A 21,647-nucleotide genomic window follows, 5' to 3' on the forward strand; every position below is an offset into this window, starting at 1 on the left:
TGTTTTCTGAAGCTTCCAGAATCAAAGTAACAACAACAATTCCTTTTCCATCACATTGTAGCCATGCCTATCCCCCACATCCTCTACTTAATGAGAAACCATATTATTCTAACATATATTCCAATTATAAATCCCAGTGATAGTGATTTAAATTGGAAAGGCAGGGAATAAAAATCCATTCATGTCTCCTTATAATTATTGATATTCATTGTAATTCATTGATACTACTAGCAAATAACTTGCAAAAGGTAGGTTTTATGTCAGAATGAATGTTAGACAAATGCCAAATTGAGATAAAAAATACAATAATCTTGCATTATGGTCCTAAATCTAGGACTCATGTTTTTCTTCTTGGTTTCCAAATTTAGTAAACCTTCCATCCTTAACTTTCTTACCTTGTGTAAAAAAAGTGCTATTGTTTCATATTTCATGAACACCCGCTCCTGGCCCATATTCTATTTACAGGAACACATAAGTTGCAGAATAAGATCTTTCCCAACTGTTCTGCCAAAGCCGAAATCTCTTCCTCTTTGTTTGCCTACTAACCTCTCAGATTTAAACTTAAAGCTATTATTTTTCAGGGGCATTATAAACCTTTGGGACATATTTTTAAAATAACTTTTTCATCCATTAAAGAAATGAGTCAATTTCCCACCCTACTCCAAAAGTAATAAATGATCAACTAATAATAACTATATTTCTCCTGAGTCATTTCATTAAATTAGATTTCTTGATGGTATTGAACACTTTAATAAAACCAAGCCCATATGCAAGACTCATTGTGTAGTTGTTATTTCTGACATATTTGGAAGAATGTCTATATTTCGACTAAGTCTATAATGACAAAGGAAATGCTTTATGGTAATATGCATCTTTTACTTTAAAATGTTTGGGAAATGTAGCCCAACCAAGAATCATGTTATGGGAACAGCTGGGTAGCTCAGTGGATTAAGAGTCAGGCCTAGAGACGGGAGGTCCTGGGTTTAAATATGGCTTCGGACATTTCCTAGCTTTGTGACCCCGGGCAAAATCACTTAACCCCCATTGCCCTTACCATTCTTATGTCTTGGAACCAATACACAGTACTGATTCTAAGACAGAAGGTAAAGCATTAAAAAAAAGAGAGCACATTGTCATTAGGTAGCATTAGCCCACTGTAGGAAATGCTTAACATATTTGTCTGACTGTCCCCCAAATATATATTTCCACATTGTAAATTTATAGGAAAAAAATAAATTCTTTCAAACATAAAGCAGGGTTGATGTTGTTAAGCTCAGTTTGATCAAATTATTGAATTTTGGATGAAAAATTATTTTATAAAATGTCTTATGTGATAAACATTCATCAATATATAATTTCTTTTGGAAAAATGAAAGATAAGATCATGTTAGTTCTCTGATTCTCCAAATACTCTTTTTGTTCTTTCAGGATGATCTTATATTTAGAGTTGGTCTTATTACTGAATTTTAGAATGAGAAGGAATCTCAGTTACCATCTATTCCAACTGATACCTGAAAAGATTCCCAGCTACAACATCCTTGATATGTAATTATCAGTGCTTTGCTTCAAGATCTGATGATGGGGAACTCACTAACTGATAAAGTGGATCATTCCATATTTGGGGAGTTCCAGTTGTTAGAAAGTTCCCCTTCTGGAGGCAGCCAGTTGGCTCAGTAGATTGAGAGACAGGCCTAGAAACAGGAGGTCCCGAGTTCAAATTTGAGGTCAGACACTTCCTAACTGTGTGACCCTGGACAAGTCGCTTAACCCCCATTGCCTACCCTTACCGCTCTTCTGCCTTGAAACCAATACATAATATTGATTCTAAGATGGAAGGTAAGAGTTTACAAAGAAAGTTCCCTTTCCCCACTCCAAACAGTGAAGCTGAATTGGTCTCTTTTAATCTCTGAGCATTTTCTCCTACTTCTTCCTTTTGAAGTCATTCTTCTGCTACATGATGACCCTTCAGATATTTGAAGCTATCTCTCATGTCCCCTTTGACTCTTCTTCTTTTCAGTCCAAATATTTTCAGTTCCTTCAATCATTCTTCATACAACTTAGATTCAAAGTCCTTTCTGATTTCCTTCCTGTAGCCCTCATATAATGTTTGCACCTCTCCTTTGCTCAAAAATATTCACTATTGTCTCCCAAATAAAATTCAATATCCCCTTCCTACTATTCAAAACTGTCCACATTCAGGGGCTACCTTACATCTCCAACCTTCCTTTCTCGGTTTCTGTTTTCTTTGTCAGAATGGGCTAATCTGTGCCACACACCTCCACACATATGTTTCCTCATCTGAAAAATGGGGATAATAATAGCATCTATCTCCCAGTGTTTTCGTGAGGATCAAATAAGAAAAACATGTAAAGCATCTTACAGTCTTTAAAGTATTGTATTACATAAATGTTATTATTACTATTATCCCCAGTGGTATTTGTAGTTTCTTCCACTTCAATAACCTGATATTCATATACTTAGCCTTTACTTAACAGTGCTTACATCCATCCCTTTCCTTAAGAAGACTGTACACTTCTTGTCCTGTCTTACCAAAGTCCGGCACAGTGTGCTGCATATAGGAGTAACATGATGACAATAAAAAATTTGCGGAAGAAATGAATGAATGGGTTTTGTTGGTTTCAATCACATTTACCCAATGACATGGTTGGATTAGATGGGTCCTGAACTCCTTTAGAATTTTAGCATCCTGCCATTCTCAGCCCCATGTTTTCCCTGCCTGCTGGGAAACACACAATTAAGAGGAAGCCTTAGACAGTGCCGTTGCCATTCAGGGATAGGACTTTCACCTACATCTAGGTCACTCCACAGAAAACCCTAAATTAAAAACATACATTAACCAGACAGTACTGAGTAAGCAGCTGCACAAATCCCAAGATGATGCAGCAAATTCTGAAACTGCCAAACAGGGACCCTGACCAAGTTTCTCTCTTTTGTTGTGCTTATCAGAGGAAAAAATGACTCACTTGAAGTCTGAAGTCATTGATGTGAGAACTTATCAGATCCTACATTCATCTGTAATTCATGTTTATTAATAAAGCAGGCAATAGCAGCCAACTGTACTAAGGAGAAAGTATCATCTAGATTCAGGGAATGTTAGAGTTGGAAGAGATCTCAGAGATCATAGACTCCAGCCTAAGCAATTTACATCACACTACTGGGTCTCAGTTTCCTCAACAGTACAATGATGACATTGGATTGGGTGACCTCTAAGGTTCACCAAAAATCCTTTACCTATCTGCCTGATTTAATTCATAGGGATGTTATGAGGACCAAAGGATTTTGCAGATAAAGACTTTCTGAAGTTAAAGAAACATCGGAAACAATAACTTGGCAAAAGAGTCAGAAAAAAGAAACTTTTTCTTAATAAAAATAAAAAATATGAAAAGGAAAACTTTATTTTAAAAATATTACTCATTTTTAACATTCATGCAAGAATGAGTTCCAAATTCTCTATCCCTTCCACTATTGAGAAGGTAAGATATTATGTGATATCAATTATACACATGAACATGAAGAATGCTTTTTCTATACTAACCATGTCGCAAAAAAGCAAGGAAAATAAAGAAAATGAAAAAAATGCTTCAATCATCATTCAAACTACAATTACTTCTCTGAAGGTAGATAGAATTTTCTTTTATCTTAAGTCCCTGAGAATTGTCTTTGATCATTGTTTTTTTTTTAACCCTTACCTTCCATCTTGGAATCAATATCATGTATTGGTTTCAAGGGAGAAGAGTGGTAAGGGCTAGGCAATGGGGGTCAAGTGACTTGCCCAGGGTCACACAGCTGGGAAGTATCTGAGGCCAGATTTGAACCCAAGACCTCCCATCTCTGGGCCTGACTCTCAATCCACTGAGCTACCCAGCTGCCCCCTTGATCACTGTATTGATCAGAATAGCTAAATCATTCACAGTTGATTATTGTTCAAAATTGCTATGTAAAACATCCTCTTTATTACCCTCACTTCACTTTGCCTGAGATCATATGATTTCTGTTTTTTTCCAAAGAATCTGAAAACACCCTGATCATCAATTCTTATAGCACAATAATATTCCATCATAATCATATACCACAACTTGTTCAGTCATTCTTAACTGATAGGTATTCTACCAGTTTCTAATTCTTTGCCACCACAAAAAGAGCTGCTGCAAATGTTTTCATATATATTTGTTGTTTTTTTCTTTTTCCTGGATCTTTTTAAGATACAGACCTAGTAGCTGTATTGTTGGATCATATGGAATGCATAATTATTTTGAAAAGCAAATGGCATTAAGTGACTTTTCCAGGGTTACACAGATAAGTCAGTGTCTGAGACTAGATTTAAACTCAACAAGATGAGTGTTCCTGACACCCGGTCCAGCACTGTATCCACTATACATCTAACTGTCCCATAGGTAGACACAGTTTCAAAATCCTTTGGTCCTGGTTCCAAATTGCTCTCTAGAATGGTTGCATCAGTTTACATATATTAACAGTGCATTAGTGTCCCTATTTTTCCACATCCCCTTCAATATTTGTCATTTTTCTTTTTTGTCATATTGGCCAATCTTATAAATGTGAGGTGGTATCTCAGAGTTGCTTTAATTTTCATTTCTCTAATCAATAGTGATTTAGAACATTTATTCCATGTGACTATAGATAGAGTTGGTTTCTTCTTAAAACTGACTGTTCATGTCCCTTGACCACTTATCAATTGGGGAATGACTGGCATTCTTATACATTTGATTAAATTCTCTACATATTTTAAATATGATCCTTCTTTTTTTCAAAGAATCTTGCTTAAAATTTTCCCCTGCTTTTCCTCTGGTATTTGCTGCCTTGATTTTATTGATACAACCCCTTTTAAATTTTATGTAAATTATCCATTTTTTCCTTCTCATGATCTTCTCTTCCTTGTTTAGTCATAAATTCTTCCCTTAAATGTAGAGGTAAGAGATAAAATTTCCCATGGTCCCTAATTTGCTTTGGCTATTGTTCTTTGTGACTAAATCTTGTGCTTATTTTGGTATAAAGTGCAGGATGTTGATCTATACCTAGTTTCTGCCAAATTTCTTTCCAGTTCTCCCAGCAATATTCTTAAATAATGAGTTCTTATAGCCAAAAGCTTAGATCTTTGGGTTTATAAAACATTAGATTACTATGGCCATTTACTGTGTTTTGTACACCTAATCTATTTTTCTGATCTACTTTTCTATTACTTAGTAAGTACCAGATTGTCTTCATGGTTACCCCTTTGTTATACCATTGAGATCTGCTTTCATATTATTTTCATTAATTTCTTTGATATTCTTGATGATTTGTCCTTCCAGATGAATTTTGCTCTTTTTTTTAGCTACGTAAGATAATTTTAGTAGTTTGGCATAGCACAAAATAAGTTAATTTAGGTAAAATTGTCATTTAAAAGTATATCGGCTCAGTTATACATAACCAATTTTTATTACTCTTTAATTTTACCTCTTATATTTCTTCCGGTTTTTTTTCTGTTAGACTGTAACATTTTCTATTTAGCTCTGGCCTTTTTATCAGAAATGCTTGAAAGTCTTCTATTTGACTAAATATCAATTTTCCCCCTCTAAAAGGTTATAATAGGTTTCCTGAGTTATTATTTGTTGTAATCTTAGCTTTTTTTTGGGCTTCTAGAATGTCATATTCCCAGCCCTTTGTTCCTTTAAGCTGGAAGCTGCGAAATCTTATGTAATCCTAACTGTGGATACATGATATTTGAATTGCTTCTTTCTTAATGTTTCCATTATTGTCTCCATGACCTGGGGGCTCCACAATTTGGCTATAAAATTCTTGGAAATTTTTGTTTTGTGATCTCTTTCAGGAGATGATTGGTGGGTTTTTTTCAATTTCTATTTTATCTTCTAGTTCTATGATCTCAGGGGAATTTTCCTTGACAACTTCTAGAAATATGTTCTCTAGGTATAATTTTTGATCATGGCTTTCACCTAATACAATATTTCTTAAACTCTCTATCTTCAGTCCATTGTCCAGGTAAACTGCATTTCCAAAGAAATGGTTTTCATTTTCTTCTTCTTTTGATTTTGCTTTGTTATTTCTTGATGCCATGAAGCCATCATCTTCAAGTTGTCCAGTTCTAGTCTTTGAGAAATTATTTTCTTCAGTGATATTTTGTTTATCTTTTTTCATTTGACCAATTCTGCATTTTAAGAAGTTCTCTTCAGTGGATTTTTGTTCCTCTGTTTTTTTTTTAACTTTTTTTTTTAAACCCTTACCTTCTGTCTCGGAGCCAATATATAGTATTGGCTCCAAGGCAGAAGAGTGGTAAGGGAGGCAATGGGGGTTAAGTGATTTGCCCAGGGTCACACAGCTGGGAAGTGTCTGAGGCCAGATTTGAACCTAGGACCTCCCATCTCTAGGCCTGGCTCTCAATCCACTGAGCTACCCAGCTGCCCCTTTTTTTTTGTTCCTCTTTAGCCATTTTGTCAATTCTACTTTTTAAGTTATTATTTTCTTCAGGATATTTTTATGTCTATTTTACCAAGCTCTTGACTCTCTTCATAATTTTCTTGCATCACTCTCATTCATTTCCCCAATTTCCTCTCTACCTCTCTTATTTGATTTTTAAATCCTTTTTTAATTCTTCTAGGATTCTTCTCAGACTTGTTTCTAATTCACATTTTTTTTAAAAATTAAGGTTTTTTTGCTGCTTTGACTTTGTTTTTTCTTCAGAGCTTGTGTCTAGATCTTCCTTTTAACCTTAGGAGATTTTTATGATCATGTTATTATTTTTTTTGTTATTTTCTTTTCCCCACTAGTCACTTTATTGATTTTTAACTTTGTATTAAAGTTTAGCTCTTCTCTAATGGTGAAGAGTGCACTGTCCCAAGATATAGATTTTTCATGGTACTGTTTTCAGAGCTAGTTCTGGGACTGTTAAGTTTTCAATACTTCCAAAGTACTATGATCCAAGAAGATGCATGCATGGCCACTGTTCCTCTTGCCTAGGCTCTGGCCTTCGCCAAGAAAGCAACCTTGCTTCCCTGCAGATACAAATGCTAATGATTTTCTCTGTCTTGGAACTGAGACCAGGGCCTCTCATTTTTTGTGAGTGACCACAAGCACTCTTCTCTGCCCTGGAATTTTGAACTAGAATTGAATATAATCAATGCAACTGGTTCTCATATCTAGTGCCAGCAAAACGTCTCCTACAATGTTTTTCTGACCAATTGTCTGATTCCTTAACCTTCTCTTGGCTGTGTGCTCTGAATGTTGCAGCAGTTGCTGTTGCAGCTGCCTCCCAGGACCCCTGCCAATGTTTCTATGTCCTCAGCTGTACCCGTTTCAGTGTCACATACCTCTCCTACCAATGCCCTATGTATTTTTGGGCTGGAAAAATATTCACTTCCCCCAAACGTTTGTAAACTCTGCCATGCCAGAATTTGATTTGAGGTTTTAGAAAGTTTTTTTTTATTTTAAAATTGTTTGGAGGGGAATGTTGGGAGGCTTCAGCTGATTTGCTGCCTGTTCTCCACTGTCTTTGATTTATAGGTATCTACTCAAATTCATGCTGGTATCCAGGAAATCAACATTCTTCATCCACTTCATCTTTCCTATGTAGAAGGCATGGGCAATCTCTTTTGAATGATTATAGATTTTTTCCAAGAGGCTTTGCAGTGTTTTGGGGTTTATTGCAGTTAGCAAACAGCTTGAGTACAAGCACATAAGTAGAATGATTTGAAATAGAATTTACAAACCCAGCATTCTCTCTCTCTCTCTCTCTCTCTCTCTCTCTCTCTCTCTCTCTCTCTCTCTCTCTCTCTCTCTCTCTCTCCCCTAAAGCTAGAAATATAGTTTGGGGCTTTGAATTTGTTTTTTAATTTGATACTTATTTATTTTTNTCTCTCTCTCTCTCTCTCTCTCTCTGTCTCTCTCTCTCTCTCCCCTAAAGCTAGAAATATAGTTTGGGGCTTTGAATTTGTTTTTTAATTTGATACTTATTTATTTTTGGAAAAATGTTGATTCAATAGTCTTTTGTCCTTATTATAGATAGACTGGCAGCTGCCTTTCATAAAACACTACATGAGAAGTTTTGGTCATGTTGGGACAAGGGATCTAAATTTGGGAATGTCCAGGTAGACACATGCTTTGGTAACCTTCCTACAGAATATTTTAAACAATGTTTATAATCTTAATATCCAATTGCTTTTCAGTTGAAGGCATCTCATTATGTGAATTTTAAATTTCTCTTTCCAGAAAGAGTGGAAAACAAACCTCAAATGCAACAGGGATGCTGGCTACTTAAAGTATCCTTTTTATGAAACAAGAATTCTTTTGTAATGAGACATAATTATGCATAATTTGTTTTCTGAACAAAAATATTTTTAGAAAGAGTTTTATTATCCTGCAAAAAATGCACACTTTACACACATTGTAAATATGAATAAAAAATGTAATGGAGTACTTTTGTGCTCAGTATATTCATAATGAAGTCATCAGTCATTGGAGAAACAAGGATAACTTGGGTATGTGGTTACTGAGTCTGTGTCTATATGATTGCCAATGTTTAATACAGTACTCAGCATATAGTAGACAATAAATTGATTGATTCCATATAAGTGGGATGAAAGCATTACTTTCTCCATTTAATATTCATTTTTTCAGTTACAACACTGGAGTCTATCACAGACACATACACACTGTGAGACCCTGGAAGATCCCTAAATGCTTTCTTTAATTTTTCAGAGATTTCTAAGACTATAATTTATAGAGAAAGTGATAACCAAAGTTACACAAGTGTTAAGTAGCAGTGGCAAGATTTTAACTGAGAGACTGGATCAAAATGGATACTATAGACATAAAAGGAGATACCAGAAGCAAATTAGAATACCAAGAAACATATTACCTATTAAATTTATGAATAGGAGAGGAATTCATGAGCAAACAAGACATGGAAAGCATTGTGAGATGTAAAATGGATAATTTTGAGTGCATAACACTGAAAAGTTTTTATATTAATAAAACAAATGTTGCCAGTGCTGGAAAGAAAGCAAGAAATTTGGGTGGAAATTTTCATAGACTATTTCTCAGCTAGAGGTATCATACTGAAATTATGTAGAGAGTTTTGTGAAATTTATGTGAATAAGAGCCATTTCCCATTTGATAAGTGGGCAAAAGATATGAACAGATAGTTTTTAGATAAAGAAATCAAAGCTGTATAAAACTACATGAAAATTTCTCTAAATTGCTACTTATTAAGGAAATGCAAACCAAAGCAATTCAGGGGTATGATCTCACACACCTCAGATTTGCCAAAATGACAAAAGGGCAAAATGATAAGTGTTATAGAAAAGTGGGGTCACTGATGATTGTTGATGAAACTATGAACTGATCCAGCCATTTTGGAGAACAATTTGAAATTGTGTCCAGAGAGCTATGGAACTATGTATATCCTATATCCAGCAATACTACTACTGGGTATATTTCCCAAAGAGACTGGGGAGAAAGGAGAAGAACCTATATATTCCAAGATGTTTGAAGCAGCAATCTTGGTGGTGGCAGAGAGCTGGAAATTGGGTGGGGGGAGTCCATCAATAGGTTGAGCAAATTGTGGCATCTGACTGTGATAGAGTACTATTGCACCATAAGAAACAATGAGCAGGTTGGTTTTAGAAAACCTTGGAAAGAACCACATGACATAATGAAGAATGAAATGAATAGAACCAAGAGAACATTATACGCAGATATAATATTTTAAGAATAACTTGTGATCTTCACCTTCAGAGAATGAGCTGAGAAGTGGAAACACAAATGATGTAATCTACATATTTTTCTGGATGATGCCTTCTGTGGTGGGGGGGAAAGGAGGAAGGGGTTGAAAAAAAAAAGATTTGAATTCAGGCCTTTTGTTTTCAAATCCAGCACAATTATTCAGAGACCTGATTCTGGCTCAAAGTCAGGGCCTCCAACAGATAAGCTACAAATGAAATTTCCCTGCCAATTGAACAGTGGCTTCCTAGAATACAATTTTAATAGAAGTGAATACAATTTTAATAGAAGTATATCCATTTTATCTTCACTTCTTCCTCCTTTTTCCTAACCCTACTGTATATTCTGCTGCTTTTTGCTTATGTGTGAGATTGAAAAAAGAATTCCCCAGCCTTCCCATTTTCTTTCCCTGAAGGATAAGATTTAAGATCCTATAATAAATGGCTTAGCATACATGGTAATGGCACCAAGTCATTTTTGAAACCCTCCTTGTCTGTCATGTGTTTTTCCTTTAATCATTTTCTAAGTAAAAACATGAAAAAGAAGCAAGCAGAAAAAAGAAAAACTATGCTTCTTCCTCAGTTCCCAACTCTCTTCCACCCTCTCTAATGCTTATACTTAGAAGTCCTGAGGAAAAAATAGCAGAAACAGGATTCAGAGGCAGCAGGCCATAGGGGATAGTATTGGCCTTGGAGTAAGGACCACCTGCATTTGAACCCTCCCTCAGACACTCACATGCTGCCTAATCTTGGGCAAGTCACGGAGCCTCTGATCCTTCATCTAAAAAATAAGGGCACTGAACTTGAAGACCTCTAAAAGTCTCTTTTAGACCTAAATCTATGATCTCAAGGTACATGTCCTTTGACTACTAAAATCTAAGACTTTTTACTTCAATAACTTTCTACCGATATGACCTTGGGCAATAAAACACGCCCCCCCCCCACACACACCTCATTTTCCTTATCAATACAATAGAGTGTGAGGTTACATGGCCTCTAATGTTTTTCCAACTCAAAATCTATAATCTTCATCTCTTTTTTCCTACCGTTTCAAAGCAGGATAGTAATCCTTAAGGAATTTAGCTCCATTTAATCTTGGGAAATGCAAAAGGGTATTAAGGGGATTCTGGGAATCCTGATTCCCAAGTGTGGAGGAGATGCTCTGGCTCTTTTTATAGTTCTAGTTACCATAGTACCTTGGTCTTCTGACAAGGTGGTAACTCCATTATTACTTCATTCTATTGGAAAGTAATTAAGGCTTTGAACTGCCTTGGTAAAAAATAATTTTCTGGCTGCAGGCAAAGGAGAATATGACAGAACATAAACAAAGCAACTCACAAGTCCTTTTCTTGTATTCCAGTTTTGATGAAATGAGGAGAAAAACATAAAATACTGGCTAGGGTCTATTTGAATAAAGGAACAGTGGAAAAGCTGATGAAGGCAATTCTAAGAAATTCAAATATGTCCTTCTCTGAATTTGCATGAGGGGCCAATTCATGTCAATGCAAATGAATTCTTAGCTCATCCTCACTTCCCACAACAAGGTCTGGATCCATACTCCTGTCCTTCCCTTCCTTTTGTCAAAGGCACCAGGCTGGTCATTTCTTACCTATAATGAACAGAATCTCCACTGCAATGTCGCTGACCGTGGTGCTCCGTGTTGTGGACAGCTCGTCATTGCCAATAAAGCAAACGTTGTAAGGTACAGTCACAGCGACATAGAACGTCGCCAACAGGATCAGCCAGTCCCAGCCAGCTTTAAAAGTGCTAAAATGCAAAAGGATGAATTTGGACTTTTTTGCATCTGAAACTTTGTACTCCGGAAATGCTGGTTTATCTACAAAAACATTCTGTAAACAAAAAACAAAAAGGAGAAAAGGAGAAAATCCCATATTAGCTAAAATGTTCATTTGCATTGGATAAATTTCTATAAGTATAGTATTTTATGCTTATAAAATCGATATATCCTAAATCAGTTCTCCCTCCCTCCCTCATTCCCTTCCTTCCTTCCTTCCTTCCTTCCTTCCTTCCTTCTCAATTGAGAGAATGGTGTATTAATTGTGTTCAATATATTACATTGAAAATACTATAAGCACACTCAGAATCATAACTAATAACTTTTGTTGCCTAGAGGAACCAGCAAACATTTTCCTTTGGGAAAAATCTTTTACTAAAGCCACTCACTGATCCATAGTGGGGTGATAGAGACTCTGATATATAGACTCATTGGAGGACATGTCCCAGAAGCCTGTCCTGTTGAAGGAGAGACAGAAATCTTTCTCTTAGTGTGATGGAAGGAGACTCTCAAACAACCTGAAACCAAGGGTGGGGAGCATGGGTAAACTGGCTTTCTCAAAAGAATGACAAGTGACATTAAAATTGTGTCCAACTCTATGTGACCTCATTGACAAAGTCCATGAAGTTTTCATAGCAAAGAGAGCGGAGTGGGTTACCATTTCTTTCTCTGGCATGTTTCCATTTTACAGATGATGACTGAGACAAAAAGGTCTTACATGACTTGCCTAGTGTCATATAGCTAGTACGTGTCCAAGGCTAGATATTCTAGATTCCAGGCCTGGTGTTCTATCTACTGAACTACCTAGCTGTCCCACATTAATAATAAACATACAAAATTAAAATTCAACACTTATTTCTGATTATTATTTAATATTTTTGGGCTTTCATCTGTAACTGCCCTAGAACAAAGCTCCATCTGACTACCTAGTTATATCCTTAACCATACACTGCCATAATACTGGTAAACATTTTTAATTAAAGGCAATTTCACTTGGATGTCAAAGGAGAAATCCACTTGTCAGGTTAGCATCATTCAATTAAAGAAAAAAGAATTTACTCCTGATGTTACCTAGAGACATTCACAATTGGAAATCACAAACAGCAAATATAATTTATATTTATGTTCCAGTAGGTAGCAATTCCAGGAAGAACTAAAATCTCATATAAAGAAAAAAAAACCCCAACACTCAAACAACAAATAAAATAGCTAACTAAACGAGATAGAGGGCCTTGTGTTTTAAGGAAGTTTTGGAGGAATTAATTATCTTAATAGCCAATCTACTTTGAAATCCTTAATAATGATGACAGTAGCATACAAAAAACTCAATAAATTGCTTCGCATTGAAACGTGGTATATCTGGGGGCTTAATTTTTGCTTTACAGTTTTTTTTGAAGTAGGAGATTTGATTGATTTTTGAGTTCCCAACAAGCTTTGCTTTATCTGAAAGAACTAAATGATAACAATAACCAAATGATAACTAAATGACACCAGTTAGACCTTGCATAGACTGAGAAGGAAGAAATAATTAGCTAAGGCAAATCATTCAAACATTTAAGTAAGAAAGAAGATGTTCTGCTTTCATAGGTAATTAAGGCCTGAAGAAGAGCTGGGACTTTGTTAAGTGCTGAAGCTTTTGGTTGAAATTGTCCAACTTGATGAACTATGTCCCCCATTCTATTATAAGATAAAAGAATATTCTGGAAAAATATATATCTAACAACCTGAGCGCCATATGGTCAGAAGCATACATTTAGACTGCAAAGAAAGGGAAACATTAAATATAAAGTAAAATACTGGATTTGAGAGAATAAGGTTGAATTATAAATTGGGTAAAAGCTCTGGGTTAACAGAAATCTCCTGAACCTTTACTTTATTGAATATTTAAAGTAAGAGTAAGGGCAGGACACAATATGTGCTATATTGAGGATCCCTAAAGATATCTGAGGCTTACCCAGTAGCCTCTCCAGGTTGCTTTCAATAGCTGTAGTCAGATACAATGAACCTAGAACTGTTGATCCTCTTGGAAATCAATGAATCAATTGATCAACAAGTTTGTATATATCATATACCAATGTATTATATATTCAATTATTTCATCTGCAAAATGGGGAAAATAATAGCATCTACTTTATAAGGATTGTTGTAAAAATAAAATGGGATAACATATGTAAAACATTTTGGACATGATAAAGCACTATGTCAATGCTTATTATCATTATAATCCCCAACCCTGAATTTACTTTGCATTTAGTACATATATTTTTTCCTCCCCATTTTATTGTAAATTCTTTGAGGTCAAGAATACTTCTACTTGCATTTGTATTCTTTGTGTCTAGAAAATAGCCTGGCATATAGCAGAGGCTTAATAAATGCTTTTTAAAATGGAATTCTGTATACTATAGTAAATGTTGGTGTTCTTTTCAATTCTGAATGAGCCAGCCTTATCATTCATAAAAGTTTTTTTAAGTTAAATAAAAAACTCATTTAAACATAATCCTAAATTTTAAAAAAATTGACTGCATGCCAAGTGCTGCATGAGTTTTAAAGAAAAAATCCCCTGAAGAAACAACGATGGCTGTCCTCCCATCCCCCAGGACATGTCAAAATGTCATCAAAGACATTTCTGATGCAAAATCAGCCCATGCATGCAGCTTTCAGAGAGGAACCATATGCTTTTGGAAGAAAGCAGAGAAAGAATGGACGAGAGGTTATTTATAACCCTCAACAATATGGAGTTTGTGTAAAGAATAATGCAACAAAGTCTTCTGGATTTTTATTGTCCATTATTTATTGATAGTGATAAATATTTATTTAGTGCCTACAGTGCTGTGACCAAGTGCCTCTCTGCTTTACATAGCATCCAAATGCAGGAAGGGAACGACAATAACAAGTCAAGGTGACTAAATTCCCAACCTCCATCTATATAATTTACATGAACACAATATGCCAAGGAAGTGGACCTCTAAATCGGCAAAGGTTTATAATTCAGAAATAAACGGATTTCTTAAATCATTGGGCAGGGCAAAGAAAACATGCACTGTCCTTTATGGAGAAGATTCCAGCACTGTTCTGTAAAAAGACAGATTTCTCTGGTCCTGTTTGAAAAGGTTCCAGTGCTTCCACTTAAATCCTTTACGTTACTCTTTGAATGATATGAAATCCTATTAAGCTAGAAAGGTACCAAAATGAATCATTCCAAAATTGTAGGTAGGGATCCTGAGATATGGAGAAAGCAAACTACTTTCTATGAGTATTACTGGCAGAGACAATTAGGACTAGGAAGTAGAAGCACCAATCGCTAATGCAATGATACTATTCTGGAACTAGATGGGACCTGAGAGACATCTACTTTATGGTCTTTACTTTGTAGGGGTTGAGTGAGTGAATGCATCCATGCATGAATGAATGAATGAAAAGTATTTCCTAAGCTTTTACTATTTGCCATGCACTTTGCTAATCTTGTTCCATAGATATAAGTACAAAATTAAGAAAGTTCTCACCCTCATTGGTGAGTTAAGGAAAACCTGTGAAAGATGTCTTAGATGTGGAAGTGTAGGTTGTTCCTGCTATCTAGGATGCAAGTACTGACCCTGGGATGAGGAAGTCATCTTCCTGAGCTAAAATCTGGACTTCAAAACTTACTAGCAGTGTGACCCTGGGCAAGTCATTTAAACCTATTTACCTCAGTTTCTTCATCTGTTAAATGACTTGGAGAACAAAAGGGAAAACTATTCCATTCTCTGCAAAGAAAACCCTAAGTGTCATCACAAAGAATCAAACATGATTGAAAAATTACTGAACTGTCTAAGCCTTTAAGTTTTAATAAAAAATAAAAGGGTGAGGGAATAAATAAAAGGTCATCTTGAAGGTAAAGATTGTATCAATTGTGCCTCTTTATCCTCAGTGCCTGACAGAGTGTAGAAGCTTAATATATGCTTATTCGATCATTCGGGAATGGATTTTTCCAGTTTAGGTTTTATATCTTAGGGTTCCCATTCTCAATATCATGGGCCCCTATCGTTATCAGGTGAAATCTTTGGAATCCTCAGAATAAGATTTTTAAAGTCATAAAGTAAGATGCATAGAGTGACAAAAGGAAACTCATTAAATTGAAATTAAAAATAAAACCACACAGTTGTAACATATTGAGAGTTCCTGGTTGATCATTTTTTTCTTCCTCCACTTTTTCTAACTTTCTGTGACTCAATAGTTCACAATAATCTCTGTTTTTATTATATTTAGCTTAGCTGCATTACCCTCTGCAATTATTTTCTCATTTTTGAGGTCTCTCCTATCATTTGAGCATAATAATCAGAGACATTAACCATCAATTTTGGCACCCAGCATCAGTGCATGAATCATAACCTCAAATCTGCTTTTTAAGAAAAATTGGGGCATTAGCCACAGTGATCAGAGGTTCCAAGGCAATGCTGGGAATGATAGGGTTGATCTAAGGAGGAGCTCACATTGGATATAACCGTTGGAAAGAGGGTAAAAACACTATTTGGTAGCTTCCTACTTTAATTAATTAGTCTTGCTAAATGACACACTTAGTTGTTTCTATGTTCCTGAATTAACGAAAGTGATGTTGGCATCCTTTTAATTTCTGTGCTCTGAATGGCTGACCCTAGTTACAGCTCTGAAAAAGAATCGTTATACACCCCTCATCTCACTGGGTTATTGTGGGAGAAATGATTTATAAATTTTAAATTGCAACAGAAATGGAAACTATTGTTGATCTAGTCACATTTGATCAAGCCTCAATCGTCTCCTCTAAAGCAGGCTCAACAATCTATGCCCTACATATCCAAGGCAGTTATTGTGAGAATCATTGTGATTTTGTAAACTTTATAGGGCTATGGAAATGTGGGCTGGCAGTATCTCCATGGCAGGGCTTGTTAACTGGGAGTCCTCATTTGCATTTAGAAATGATTTAATACCAGCTAAGTTGAAGTTCATATTGAATACCTTTAAATAATTTACACCACTATGTGACACTGCACACATGGACTTCTGAAGCTCTTTAAATGACTAGCAATTAAACACATTAGCTAAACAGTGGGAGTTGGGATTCTTTTGAATCTAATTTTAAGTAAAGGCTGTTAAAAATTCCAATATAAAGAGAAAAATGACATGTTCAATGAACAAATTTTAAGCTAATGTAATAGGAAAAATGAACTGAAAGTTTTACATGATCCTAGTTTTCATGGTTAACTGTTTGGCCATCTAAATTTTGCTCATAAGCATGTTGTATGGCTTACTTAGCAAAAATGACACATGGTGCCTTTCTATTCCCCACCTTTTTCTATTATGGATGCTAGTTCTAATACTGCCACAAAATTTAAGATTGAGGAGCACAACTCACTAAGGAAGGCAGGGACTGTTTTGTTTGTATTTGTATCTTCAGCATTTAGCAGAGTATTTGGCACAAAATAAACTCTTAATAAATGCTTATCCACTGATCCATCCATTCATTCACTCACATGATCCACGGCATAAAGCATTTTTGTTAGCCTCAAGTCCATCCACATGGCAGTAGGAAGAAATAGTCATTCAGACATTCATTCTTGGAGCACATCAGCATGAATTGGGCCCCAGGAATTGTGACTATGTATTGAGTTATGGGGTTGCCCCCTGATAACCCCAAATCAACATCTTATTTATGCTCTTCAAATGGTAACTTGCTACAAGGAGATTCATATCTAGAGCATTTTGATGACAGATTTCCAACCACATTCTATGCTTCTATAGCTAAGCCCCACTTAGGAAACAGGACTGCAATATGATTTTGGTATCATAAACTATAAATGAGAAAACTAAAAAGTTCATGTGGAGCTATGAAGATTTTTTAAGACATGTTGATGATGAACTAATAGTTTTTCAAAATTTTTCTCTGACACATTGTCTAGTTCCCAAATCCTCTCAATCAAAAGGAAGTGGTTGAGAAAGATGTCTTGAGTATTTCTTAGCTCCACAGGTATCCAACATGATATTAGGGCTTTTTCAACCAATAAGCATTTATAACATCTTCTTTGTTTGCTGGATAAGTTGTTACACCTCAAAAATCACCAGAATGATTACTGGCCTTTCTAAGAAAGTGAGAAAGTTTTACTTGGGTGCTTAAATACAATCTCCCCAGTTATTGTTGTGATCGTTTAGCCATCCAAATTAGAGATGCTAAAGGCCTTTAAACATTTTGGTTTCAAATTGTTCCATATAAACAAATTTAAGAAGGACATCCACTCTCTCAGCATTGTTATTTTTAAACAAAAAAAATTCAGTTGTAAGTTTAGAAAGGTGGAACATTGGATAAAAAAAGGTGAATAACAAGTATTATTGAGACGTATTTCCTGGAGCTTTTTGGAGATATATATCAGGTTTCCCTAAACATTTTTATTTAGGTATAATTAAGCAAAAGTGTATCATTTTATAAACTGCATGATGACAAGTCATTTCAAATACCAGGTTGTACTATGAAATTTCCATCTCTATTTTCTGTAAAATATAGAATTTTAAAAATATTTAATAGAGTAACTATTTCAATTGAGCCATTGGCCCTCTGACAAAATTCATTAAGTGAAATTAGATAAGAGAAAAATGGATGGAATGAAAATTAAATTCTGAGAAATTTCAGTCTATGTTGGTGATTTAAACACCCACAACAATTACTCATGTATAATGTGACTCTTTGTATTATCCTGTTCTATAAACTAGAGCCAAAAGAGCATGACCACAGCTGCCCCACTCCTCTATTGTACTGGATTCTGATAATATTCTAATCTCCTTGCAGCGATAACACTGACACTGGGAGCTGGTCTTCCGGATTTTCCATATGACTGCTGACCTTTTCTAGTTCATTCTTTAAAAGAAATCAGAAGCCCAGACATTCAGTAAAGGCAATAACCAACCAGCCCACACATTTTTTTCTTCAAACAAATAAAACATTCCCCTGACAGCCTTTGCTCTGTATGCTCAACACCTACATTATTGATTTTCAATTTGTTCTTTTCTCTTCTTTGCAGGTGTCCAGAGATATGATAAAGGACCGCTCGGCTCCGTCTCCGGGCTGTGTCAAAGTGGGACCCCGCTCTGCCTCTTCCTTTGGCTTTGTCTGTAGAAAAACAACACTCATTAAGCACAAAGAGTTCTATTTGAGTCTACAAACACCATACCAATTTGATGCAAGTACTCCATGAAGACGTATCATATAGGTGTGTGTTTGCAGCCACCAAAAGGCCATACCACCTGCCAGATTCCACTTCAGTTAGGACCTTTTCCATTTCATAGGATCATTGTTTAAGACTTGCAAAGGCCATTAGAGTACATTGAATACAACTCACTCATTTTATGAATGAGGAAATTGAGGCATCACTAGGTTGTGTCTTGCACAGAGACACACAGCTAGAATTTCAGACAAGATACTAAATCTAGATTTCCTGACTTCAAATCCATTTAAAGAAATATGATTAGCTGAGAGACAATAAGAGGTTAAGACTTGAATACTAGCACTTATTCTCCAATGGTTATCTTGCTCTCATATATAATATTATCTAAATGAAAATAATGCAAAATGTTGGAAAAATTCAAATTCAAACAACTAGATCTTTTTGGCATCCTCCCATTCCTCCATTCCAGCCTATTGAACTAACTAGTGGTTTTGCAATTTGTATTTAAATGAGTTTCCTTAGATGGGCAGTTTTTAGGCCCCTATAGAATAATGTACATCACTGGCCCTAACTCCAAGCTTTCCATTCTTAATCTTGGATGATGGATTTAGAATCACAGGACCTGGGTTCAAATGCTAGCTCTATGTATGTGTCCATTGGTATTTCTTTACTTCTTTGGCCTCAGTTTCTTTATCTATAAAATGAGAGCGTAGACTAGATGGTCTCTGAATTCCCTTCAAACCCTAAATATCTAATCCTATGATCTTTCAAGGGTTCTGTGAATAATTATTCTCCCATCTCTGAACACACACGCATACATCCCGAGATATTATTATTCTAAACCCTTACTTTCCATCTTAGAATCAATACTGTATATTGGTTACAAGGCAGAAGAGTAGTAAGGGCTAGGGAATGGGGGTCAAGTGACTTGACCAGGGTCACACAGCTAGGAAGCATTCCAAGATATTATAAATAATTTTAAAAAGCAAAGATGATGATAATAATAAATTATGTAACATTTATTATGTGCCAAATATTGTGCTAAGCACTTTATAAATATTATCTCATTTTGATATCACAGCAACTCTGTGAGATGGGTGCTATTATTATGTGCTTTTTAAAGAGGAGGAAACATGGAACAGAGATTAAGTGACTTCCTCAATGTAACACAGCTACTAAGTGTATGAGTCTTCCTGACTCCAGGTGCTTTGAGTTTCATAACTAATCTAATAAAGATATTTCATTCCTATCTGAGGGTGGCTTTTATGTTATAAAATATGAGATATTCTACATTAAATTATTATAAAAATGCATATATTCAAATTTTATATTAAATATTATGCTCTTATCTTACTGGTTTTAATTCAGAATTATTAAAATAATAACTACTCTGAACTGCCTCCCATTTACAGAACACTTGAAATCTTCTTAATCAAACACATTCCTCACAGCTGTCCTATGAGTCAGGTAGCATAAATATCCTTAATTTATAAGTGATGAAACGGATCCTCGAAGAAATGACATGAAACAACCTGTGTATTGTCACAGAGTTAATAAGTATCCAAGATAATATTTGAATTCAGGGCCTCTTAAATTCAAATGTATTACTCTTTGTACTATCTGTTAGCCTAGACTGGAAGAAAACTCAAAGTGGGTCACTTTTAAAAGTCCATTTTTGCTTTGTCGGTGGTGAAGGGAATAGAAACATTAGGGAGACCAATGGCATATAATATGAAGATTATGTCCTCAATTGTCAAACTGTCTAGGCCCACATAATACTCCTGACTTTTTCATTTACACATGTGATCCTCAGTCAAATTTCAAATAAGTTTGCCCATAGAGTTGAGATCTCCTACTATAAGAAAAAGAAACAGTGTATGTAGCAATGTAATGAGAAGGTGGACAAACTATGCCTTCCAACTGTTTCAGAGTCTGAAACTCTACAGATCTTGAAAATCATTGCACTTAGTTTACTGAGAGATGATTAGGTCGTAGAGTTTGCATCATGCTACTCAAATGTACCTGATTAGAATGTCAAACCCATAATTCCCTGGGAGGGTCAGAACTTCCAAAGAAGGGTAGAAAGTTATGTCAGCCATCTCGATATATTCTCATTCCGATTGGGAAATCTAATATCAGATCATAAGTTTGTTTAGTAATAAGAGAATCAGAGAAAATGCAGAGCACATCCCAACCCAATGATTTGTCACCATATCATCAGAGATCAGCTATAATTATTTTTAGATAAAAACAGCAAGCATTGATTGACCTATTTAAGGTATGTCAAGCATTTTACATGTATTTACATTTGAAACTCACAATAACCTTGGGGTATTATTATCCCCATTTTAGAGATAAATAAACAGAGCCATGAAGAAGTGACGTGCTACACAGTTAATAAATTGCTGAGGCAGGATTTGAGCTCCAGTCTCTCTGACTCCACATCAGAGATTCTATCTGTTTTGCCACCGAGCTACTTAATAATGTCTTACTTGATAGAACAGAAAGGTTGAGCTGGAACTGACCCATGTGACCACCTAGTTCAAGTCCCTAATCTTATGAATGAAGAAATAGAGAATACTAGCTCCAGTATCATTGTTCCTATTTCATTGATGAGAGGACACGAGGCCAGCCTGAGAGGAGAAAGTAACTTGGATGCCATCATTTACAGTATTATTGATAGATATTCAATAAAGTTTATTGTGCATTTCTGTTTCCTTATTTGAGATTTATAAGACTCCTAGTTTGGAGCAGGCTATGCCTTTACCGGATCTGAATAAGGAATTCCATTATTAGTTAACTCTTCAGTACAGATGATCTCAGGTATCAGGGAAAGAAGGAATAGTCACTTCTCATTACCCCATCTCTTCTCTCTCTCTCTCTCTCTCTCTCTCTCTCTCTCTCTCTCTCTCTCTCTCTCTCTCTCTCTCT

At 35.5% G+C, this 21,647-nt stretch overlaps 1 protein-coding gene across 1 annotated transcript in view; it reads right to left on the reverse strand.

The window, feature by feature from the left end:
* KCNH8 (potassium voltage-gated channel subfamily H member 8) overlaps positions 1 to 21,647 on the reverse strand; it is a 400,722-nt gene that overhangs the window by 175,513 nt on the left and 203,562 nt on the right. The window contains exons 4-6 of the mRNA XM_044678889.1: positions 18,534 to 18,661; positions 11,362 to 11,602; positions 2,551 to 2,569 (exon numbers count right to left, since the gene is read on the reverse strand). Of these exons, the coding sequence (XP_044534824.1) occupies positions 2,551 to 2,569; positions 11,362 to 11,602; positions 18,534 to 18,661 (388 nt within the window). The remainder of the gene's footprint in view (positions 1 to 2,550; positions 2,570 to 11,361; positions 11,603 to 18,533; positions 18,662 to 21,647) is intronic.

The sequence above is a fragment of the Gracilinanus agilis genome, chromosome 5, assembly GCF_016433145.1.
Source record: "Gracilinanus agilis isolate LMUSP501 chromosome 5, AgileGrace, whole genome shotgun sequence".
NCBI lineage: Eukaryota > Metazoa > Chordata > Mammalia > Didelphimorphia > Didelphidae > Gracilinanus > Gracilinanus agilis.